Here is a 10,255-nt window from a genome sequence, read left to right as displayed (position 1 = left end):
ATTTGGAAGAGGACCTTATAATGATGCTCCAGACCAAGTATGACAAAGATCCACCAAGCTGTTCATGAGACGCTGTATAAAGGCATTTCTAGTTTTAGCTCTAGCAGCCCCTAAAATGGGTCAAATGTCCCAGCTGAACAAAGTTGGCTGCGGGCCTAATAAAGATGCTACAAATCAAGTTTGATTAGAATTAAGAAATAATATATCTCATCCAGTGATTTGTCGTTGAATAAATCATTGCTTGGAGTATAGATGCGAAGGAATTATATCACGAGGGCGTAGCCCGAGTGATATAATAAATACGCATCTGAACGACAAGCAATGATTTATTCAAGAGCAAATCACTAAATGAGATATATTATTTCGATTCTAACACGTTATAAAAGATTTTAAAGTACATCATTGATGACATGCATTAAATATTTGCCCGTTTTCAGTCGGTTTCTTTTCCAGCGCGCCTATATGCCGCTTGACGCCAAGACGTAATAATTGTGACGTCAGAACAGTGATTTGTTGTATGATAATTCACTGCTTTCCTCCTTCTTTGTTTAATAGGAAAATGAATCGGATCGTGTTAGAATACATGAGAAAAAATCAAAGGATTTTTTATTTATTATTTTTATTTATTTCTAAAATAGGCCAACTGATCCCGCTTTAACAAATGCATATTCGCTACTCATGAATCTTTGGACAATGACGTCACACCTATAAAAAAGTGAAGGTCAAGCAAAACACGCAATCGCAATTATTTCAATATTTCTGTTTCATAAGCAAAGTTTGACCATAGTCATATCACATAGATAAACTGTATGTAGCGTACCTTCATTTCGGTGTAATGAGATTCAGTCATTATATAGCATATATATAATGAAACAGATTTCAACTGAGTTCAATATTTGCATACCATACTAAAGAAAAATATTCATATATAATAAATCAGTTAAATAATTTATAACAAATATATCAAAGCAAACAAGTACTCATTTTAATATGCAATCTGAATAAGTCACAAAAGCAAGAAACCTTTTCATATACAGACGTACATTGTAACAAGGAAAATCTTTTAAAAAGCACTTCTCTACATAAAAGACTCTCATCACACCCTTATTCATGTGATACGCAGACCGCATTCAGCTCTTTCTTTAATTTGATATATGTTGGTATTTGAACAGGTTTTTATCATATTTATTAAACTTACTTATCATTTTGAGCTATATCAATATTCTTGCTAAATATACTGAGCCAAAGTTAGCTTTAAAACTGTGAACAGCGTCGTTTAGGATAAACGCTTCGTCTACATTTCACTCAGCGTAGCACAATCAACAGAGTGAAAGAAATTGACACTCTCGTCCAATCAGGCAGACTGTTGCATAAATCTTCCATTTTGATAAATTATCTATAATGCGTTATCAAGTAGTTTGATTTGCAAACTGAAGTCACGTGGCATAGGTAACGAAAACGAATTTAGACGGCGTCGCCGAAAAAGAAAGTAAAACGTAATTGCCTAAAATATAAACATAAATACTCGATGTAAGCACTAAACTGCCTTATAATCAAATGTCTCTGGTCGAGTTTATATCCTCTCAAAACTCGATTAATATTGATGTCAGCGAAAATGTCTCTAAAATCTCCCTCGTACATGGTTTTGTAAACATCTGGCTCGGTTAATTGCTTGCCAGTTGTCCCATTAGGTGGTAAGAAAGTTAAGGCACGCTTCAAAACAATTTAGGAGCCCGACAGAATTTTCTGTTTGCCCCCGACTCCAGACATAGGATTTCTGAAACTCTGTCTTCTCTAAATCTCCAGAGAGTAAACAGTCTTTAACATTGATATGTTTGCTATAATAAGACCAATAATTATACCAGTAAGCAGCGGGTTGTGCAATAGTTATCAAACCAACAGTAAACGACTACCTCTTAAGTAATTCTAAATAAGTCAACGGGTGCTGTAATATGTATTGTGCTTGTTGAATGGCATATCAATTTACGTTCTTTGGTCATACAAACCGATCCTTAGCCTTGATTTGAGGTGTATAGAATTTTTGAAGTCGTAAATAATTTTCTAAATTTAGCACTTTTGGAAAGAAGCATATATACCCCGCAATTCGATCCAAACTTCCTGGTGTCCAGGCATGTATCAGTAAGCATACGAGCATAAACGTTAGGTATGTAACTGACAGTTTTTTGACAGATTGAATTATCATTATCCTTACAGATATTCTTCCTGCGTTAGCCGTAGTGTTGACCTTCCAGAAATGTTAAGCCCTATGTAACAAACAGTAGCATTTCTAATGTTGTATATCTTTACATTAAAACATTTTTACATGAAAAGTTTAATACAAAATTGATTACATGTGCTGTTCGTAACTATATTTAGAGTAGTATTTAAGTGCATGTTATAACAATACTGTTCCAGTCTATTGTAGTTTGAGAAACGGTTTGTTTAACCCGTGAACTACAGTTGCGTAGTCTAATGCCTTATAAAGCAATCATAAAACAGCTTAAAGTAAATTGAGGACATTTATATAAACAAAGGCTATTTGTTAGTTTTAAAGTAACACTTCCAAACATTTCACTTTCAGTATTTTGCAATTCTGTACAAGTGGAAAATATGATTTTTTTTTAAAAAATAACTACCGGTGAAAGATAGTTTAATGTATTGTACTGCATAATTTCCAGATATTTTTATTGCTGTATTTCAATAATTCAGGCACACCCAAAAACAATAAAACACATGAAATGAGAGCTTCTAAGGTAATCTGTATATAATAATATAGCCTGCTTCCTAGGTAAAGCTACGCTTGACTAAATCAGACGCTGGAAATCCCCGAAAATTAGTCTTGTTCCCCGGTTAGGTCACAGCCACGCTTGACTAAATCAGACACTGGAAATCCCCGTAAAATTAGTCTAGTTCCCCGGTTTGGTCAAAGCCACGCTTGACTAAATCAGGCAAGCCGCGCTGGAAATCCCCGCTTAAATCTGTATTTAGTGGAGCGTACAAAGCATTGCATGTATTGAACAGTAGTAAATAGCTAAAATTGAATTTGTTTTAAAAACATACATACAGGATAATTATTGCAGGTAAATATTCTTTTTTAACTGTAATAGTACAATAAAGATATGAGTACTGATTTATTTGAAATGTATAAATATTGTTTAAACCAAATATTAATTCAAATTTATTTCATAATTATTATTTGCCTACATGTTAAGCGTTAACCTAGAATGCCATATAAAATATATATCTGATGTTGAGACTAAAAAGTTAAGTGAAAAAACGTTTTTGTAAAATGTTATTTTAAAAGAATCTCTTTCTGATAATCGTATTTTGTTCTAAAACATGGATACCGGTAGTTTGTAAACATTCTCATGGCAATAGTATACCTAGGACTATTTTCAAAAAAAGACACAAGTGTTTACAAATTTTGATAGGATCTCATTTATCCCCTCGCAGTATTAAACAAATCAATATTAATAGTTGGTTATTAAAAGTTGGTTTGTACACTGCTGCGATTAATTAATTTGGACGAGTACCCAGATGACTGTTCGTGGAGGTTGGTGGTATAATGCGAGCCACAGATTAGAAGAGAAAAACAGGTATAGAATTAAAACGAAAGGTGTGCTAGTCTCTTCTTAACTTTAATTACCATATTCGTTTGTAGTAAAGGAAACCCATAAAGTTGTGCAAGATGCGTGCGGTAGCTTTCCTGCTATTATGTGTATGTTACAAGGTCGAGGCGCAGGGTGGCGGAATAAAAATGAAGATAGGCGAACATGGTCTTAATGAAGGTAAATATTTTTGAAGTTTCATGCGAAGAAGGGGAAAATCTAATTTTGTAAATCAATATTTGTTACGTTTAGTGTTTTTCACAAAATGTATTTAATTAAGATGTGTTTTTCACATGTATGTGAGATATAAAAACGTTCATCACATTAATTTGAGCTATGAAGACGTTTTTCCTGACAAAAAGAAGGTCTTCACATTATTTTGAGACATAAAGACGTCCTTCGCTTTAATGTGAGATATAAAACGTTCATCATATTGCTTTCAGTTATACAGATTATCTTCTCATTAAAGTGATGCATTAAGACGTCCTTCCCTTCACTGTGAGACCTTAAAACTTTCTTCAGATTACTGTGAGATAAAAAGACTTTCTTCATATTAATATTAGACATAAAGATGTTCTTCATATTACATAATGAATGTATTCACACTTAATGATGTAAAGAAGTTATTCACATTACTGTGATATATATATATATATATATATATATAGAGAGAGAGAGAGAGAGAGAGAGAGAGAGAGAGAGAGAGAGAGAGACTTTCTTCACTTTTATGCGATACACAAAGTCGTTCTTCCCATAAATGAGAGACATAAAGACGTTCTTCACTTTCATGTGAGACATAAAGATGTTCTTTACTTTAATTTGAGATACAAAGACGTTCTTAACATTATTATGGGTGAAAAAAATGGGAATATCTACTTATATATATGTACATATATACAGTGTATCATTTAAACAGGTGCATTGACTGTAGTCTATTTCTGTCAGCTATTTTTTATATACTATTCTTCCGCGTCGTGATTGTGGTATCATCCGTCATTAAGTGAGCTCTGAATCGGGTAATTACACATACCTAATGTCTTATTTATAGATTCCGGGTTTACTTTTGTTATATAAGGTCTAAAAATAGAAATTTGGGCGTAAAAGAAGTACATGACTATCAAATGTTTGTTCCATTTCTTTTTTGATTTTCAAATGTTACTTTTAGTATGGCCTTCTTTCCCAAATTTATTAGCTGAAGGGATTCAATAATTGTATAATACAGACTGGCACATTTGTATATTGACGGAGTGTATTAAATTAAACTAATATGGTTTTCCAAGACATCATACCTTTATCAATTCAAAATATTATACTGTAATTAACTGAATGTGTATTTTTATATAACATAATAAAATTAATCATGCATGCTACGTAGGTATAAAGCCAGTTATAGGATGAACCTATGGCAAAACGTTTGACTATTTCTTCAGTGATAACATGACACAATATCGCTTTAAGGTTTAAGACAACGATATGTTGCCAAGAGATGTATTAATATATCTTAAAGATAGCACCTGCATGTTAAAGACAGTTTTAAAGATGTCTCTTCGCGCTTAAAGTCTCTCTCTCTCTCTCTCTCTCTCTCTCTCTCTCTCTCTCTCTCTCTCTCTCTCTCATCATCCTTCTCTCTCTATCTCTCTCTTGTTGAAAGTGATAGAATTTTGGAATGTTTCGCGTAACATGATATCTCTTAAATATAATAGATATCTATTTTAGTATACAGCTGTCTCGAACTAAAGATATATCGTCATTAAGTAAACTTTTCACTTAGATACTAAATAAATACTGTGTTTGTTTTGTTGAGTATAAAGTCATGCTGACACAATGATAGGTCATATGGCAGTTGTTCAGCGTTTGCCCCTCCAGACATTAATTGTTTCAGGCATGGGCAGGCCCCTGGGTAGAACCACCAACCTTCCGTTATCCATTTGGATGACTTCATCACATGAAATAATAGCAATGTTTGGTTCAACTGATTCGAAGTCAGCTTATTTAACTACCCGGGCTTGCCAAACCTTTGCTCTATATACCAGTAAGCATACTTGCATAATGGACCTCAATGTCATCTCACTCTAATCAAGCACACAATATTAAACACACAAATATACTTTATTTACAAAAAAATTACGGTGCCCCTAAAGTGACATGTTACGCACTTTTTTTCCACTTAGGTAATGTGAGACTTTTTTTATTTCGTAACTATTTCGTTTAAACGAAATCATTTCGTTTAAACGAAATCATTTCGTTTTAACGAAATAACTATTTCGTTTAAACGAAATTATTTCGTTTTAACGAATTAGTTATTTCGTTTAAACGAAATGTTATTTCGTTTAAACGAAATAACTAGTTCGTTTAAACGAAATAACTAATTCGTTTAAACGAAATAACTAATTCGTTTAAACGAAATGATTTCGTTTAAACGAAATAGTTATTTCGTTTATACGAAATAAAAAAAGTCTCACATTACCTAAGTGGAAAAAAAGTGCGTAAAATGTCACTTTAGGGGCACCGTAAAAAATGTTTACTTACCGCCTTTGCTAAAATCTCAAAACACATAACGTGTTTTATTTCAGTGATTTCATACCTATTGGACCACGTTCTTATTCCATACGTACAAAACGACCTTGATGTAGAAGACTATGTATTTGAGATGGGAAAAACAGCTCGAATACTTGTTGACAGGTATGTATTAAAGTCTGTTTGTGTCTGACATTATTGATACGCACATAAACAGCTAATTCAAGATGTGCTAATGTGTTGATAAATATGAACAATGTCATTTCATCACAATAAATAAAATATAGAACCCACAATAACTGTAACAAGAAATATCTTTAAAAATGATGGTCGGCGAATTGTAATAAGGAAAGAAGTTTATGAATTTTTCATCTAACATTCATCTTTCATCTAACATTTTTCCAAATTGCAAAACTAAACACCGCACTTTAACAATTTAAATGGTTCTCTTTTAATTTTTCTCAAAGGTTTCGTAGGGTTGCAATTTTGTTTCGTTTATCCTTAGACGAATAATTACAGCAGTAGTTTGATGAAGATTCATGAAGCGGTTCATGAGAAGAGGTCATTAAACGTGTTTATATTTTTAGCTAAATTGGTCCCTATCCCCATTTGTAACAAAATAGCAGGAGACCTTACGATATTGTTACACATCGAGTTTGATAAAAATCCATTACATTTTAGTGGTTAATGCGAAGAAAGGCATATCTACTTTTAGCTATAGTGGTTCCTAATAGGGCCCAAGTTCCTATATAAATAAATTTGGAAGAGGACCTTATAATGATACTCCAGACCAAGTATGACAAAGATCCACCAAGCTGTTCATGAGACGCTGTATAAAGGCATTTCTAGTTTTAGCTCTAGCAGCCCCTAAAAGGGGTCAAATGTCCCAGCTGAACAAAGTTGGCTGCGGGCCTAATAAAGATGCTACAAATCAAGTTTGATTAGAAAACATGAGAAAAAAACAATTAAAGGATTTTTTTATTTATTATTTTTATTTATTTCTAAAATAGGCCAACTGATCCCGCTTTAACAAATGCATATTCGCTATTCATGAATCTTTGGACAATGACGTCACACCTATAAAAAAGTGAAGGTCAAGCAAAACATAAAATTGTAATTATTTCAATATTTCTGTTTCATAAGCAAAGTTTGACCGTAGTCATATCACATAAACTGTATGCAGCGTACCTTCATTTCAGTGTAATGAGATTCAGTCATTATATAGCATATACATAATAAAACAGATTTCAACTGAGTTCAATATTTGCATACCATACTAAAGAAAAATATTCATATATAATAAATCAGTTAAATAATTTATAACAAATATATCAAAGCAAACAAGTACTCATTTTAATATGCAATCTGAATAAGTCACAAAAGCAAGAAACCTTTTCATATACAGACGACAATTGTAACAAGGAAAATCTTTTAAAAAGCACTTCTCTACATAAAAGACTCTTATCACACCCTTATTCATGTGATACGCAGACCGTATTCAGCTCTTTCTTTAATTTGATATATGTTGGTATTTGAACAGGTTTTTATCATATTTATTAAACTTACTTATCATTTTGAGGTATATCAATATTCTTGCTAAATATACTGAGCCAAAGTTAGCTTTAAAACTGTGAACAGCGTCGTTTAGGATAAACGCTTTGTCTACATTTCACTCAGCGTAGCACAATCAACAGAGTGAAAGAAATTGACACTCTCGTCCAATAAGGCCGAGTGTTGCATAAATCTTCCATTTTGATAAATTATCTATAATGCGTTATCAAGTAGTTTGATTTGCAAACTGAAGTCACGTGGCATAGGTAACGAATTCGTTCTTAGACGGCGTTCGCCGAAAAAGCTTGAAAAATATAAGAATTTATATCATTTGACGATATTGTTTTGTCTTTTACAGGTTACAGCTTAATACACTAGAAGGTCAATACGGTAGTGTTAACATCTTAGACGGAAATAAAGTCGATGTCACGGTGGGTTTCGCGACGCTTGGACTGAACGCAAACCTTACACGTGTGGCAGGGTATTACAATATTTTATCTCTATTGTACTTATTCAGGTATTGCTTATTGATGTTTGGTTTGCTTTAACTGGCACATATTGTTTCGAAAGTAGGTGAATCAAAACTTACGAATGTATATACTAGTTTGAAGGTATAAAAATAGCTAACCGTATTACAAAAAAAACAACATAAGAAATACTTTGACTAAAAGCATGCTGTCAAGCAAGCAGTAACAGATTCGGTTTAAATATGTCTGTTCGTAAAAGGTAAAGAAATCTGCGACTCCACTACCACCCCTAGCACTTGTAATCCTGCATTCATTAATGCAATGGTGGTGCATTTACATGTCAAATACATATTATACTTGTATATTGTTTCTATTTATATATAAACGGAAGATAAAGGCAATCCAGATTTTTCTAGTGACAAGCCGACCATGCCTATGAACTCTTTAAGTAGCAATCGTTAGGCTCATTATTTGTCACCATTTAAGTGATAATGACAACGGTAGGTTTTCAATTGAATAACTAGGATGAGAACTTAAAACATACAAGTCCGAAATCAACACCACGTTTTAACATATCAATATTAGATAAAATGACTTAACATATTTTACTAGTTAGAATACACCGCTCGTATCTGAAACTAAATTATTCTGACTCATTCACTTATTCCAGTATTTGAACATAGAAGTAGGAAAATAAATATAACGATGATCTTGTTTCAATTACAGAGATGATATCATATATGCACCGCAGACTATTGTTTATTTCAAGGACTGTCAGTTGCAAATTACATTTTCCCTTGGTAAGTGTTTCAGATGTCAAATACATACAGTTTTCTCCTCTGCCATTTTGCCCAAAACAAACTTTTAAAGAAAAATATTGCAAACATTTTCAAGTAAATATTCAAATCTATTTATTAGCATATGTTTTTGTTACGACTAGCCTACATGGTGGCAGATTGGATCAAGTGAGTAAATCGAATTAAATAAGAAGATTCTTTGAATTATTACATCGGGGCAAAGACAAAAAATAACAGACTCGACAAGATTGACTTTATTCTTGAGATGTAACGAAACATGCAACACCTCACCCCACACACCCCTTTCCATAGTCGTGGCTTATTATCAAATAGCCTTGAATGGATTTCATGGTCTGAAATGACCTGAAAACACTAAGTCCGTGTACGGAGTTATTTATTTCACGACCGCCTCACAACTCGTTAAGACTGCAGCTGTGAAAGTTATTTAAATTTGTAAGAACCCTGAGTCATGTAGTTGTACCATAATTATAGCAACCTCCAACCATATAGCAATTCAGTGTTCATGTATCTTGCGATATCAACAACTTGTAGATACTGCTCAAGATTTATGACAAATGTACAATCCAAACTATCTATGTCTATAAAAGGAACGGAGCAAAACAAAGACGCTGTAACATTTGATACGTGCAAAGCAACCATTGGTGATTTCAAAGCTGAGGGCAAACTGGGTTCTGCACTTGAAGGCGCATATGTGTTAGGCGGTAGTGAGAGTATTTCCTCCCTTGTAGTAGAGGTAAACGAACATGTTGATTCCATATTGTAAATTCAAGTATCTTATGCATATTTGTTTTTATTTTTCTGTCATTTTAAAATCAGTGCATCTGAGTATTAAATGTTTTCATGTGTTGAAATATTGAAATACATTAGACTTACATGTTCCTAGCAAAAGAAGCGTTAATTACTACTTCACACTCACAAAGTTTGATACAATAGCACTTTATATCAATTTATCATAAGACGTTATGCTTGCATTCGTTTGTACCTACTCAAACATTATTTTTACTTAAAGTGATTGCATAAAATCTGACAACTGTCCCTCTAAAATGTCTGTTTGTTATTGAGAGTTTGGGCACACGTCACGGTAGGACTTGGTCACGTTAGGGGATACGATGTGTCAGGCAGCCGGTTAGCCCGGTCGGTAGAGCTCTCGCCCTGTAAACGAGGGGTCCTGGGTTCGAGCCCCGGACTGACTGCACATTTTTCTCAACGTGTGACTTTTGGTGCCCAACATGGGACCGTGACTGAATATATTCATGTTTAGCTTGTTCTCTATCCCATTAGAAATTCTAGGACG

At 33.4% G+C, this 10,255-nt stretch overlaps 1 protein-coding gene across 3 annotated transcripts in view; it reads left to right on the top strand.

Annotated features, from left to right (window-relative positions):
• The window catches only part of LOC123548655 (uncharacterized), a 28,184-nt gene that overhangs the window by 1,668 nt on the left and 16,261 nt on the right, over nucleotides 1–10,255 (top strand). The window contains exons 2-6 of one of the 3 annotated variants that reach the window (XM_045336122.2): nucleotides 3,662–3,788; nucleotides 6,182–6,290; nucleotides 8,035–8,193; nucleotides 8,870–8,943; nucleotides 9,549–9,694. In XM_045336122.2, the coding sequence (XP_045192057.2) occupies nucleotides 3,689–3,788; nucleotides 6,182–6,290; nucleotides 8,035–8,193; nucleotides 8,870–8,943; nucleotides 9,549–9,694 (588 nt within the window). In that variant the 5' untranslated portion in view covers nucleotides 3,662–3,688. Of the gene's footprint in view, nucleotides 1–3,467; nucleotides 3,789–6,181; nucleotides 6,291–8,034; nucleotides 8,194–8,869; nucleotides 8,944–9,548; nucleotides 9,695–10,255 lie in introns of those variants that run through there. The other 2 variants (XM_053546273.1, XM_045336125.2) reach the window with 2 other exon arrangements.

This window comes from Mercenaria mercenaria, chromosome 6, assembly GCF_021730395.1.
Source record: "Mercenaria mercenaria strain notata chromosome 6, MADL_Memer_1, whole genome shotgun sequence".
Lineage (NCBI taxonomy): Eukaryota > Metazoa > Mollusca > Bivalvia > Venerida > Veneridae > Mercenaria > Mercenaria mercenaria.
Note: the sequence above shows the minus strand (reverse complement) of the source record. Positions and strands in the feature narration are given on the sequence as shown.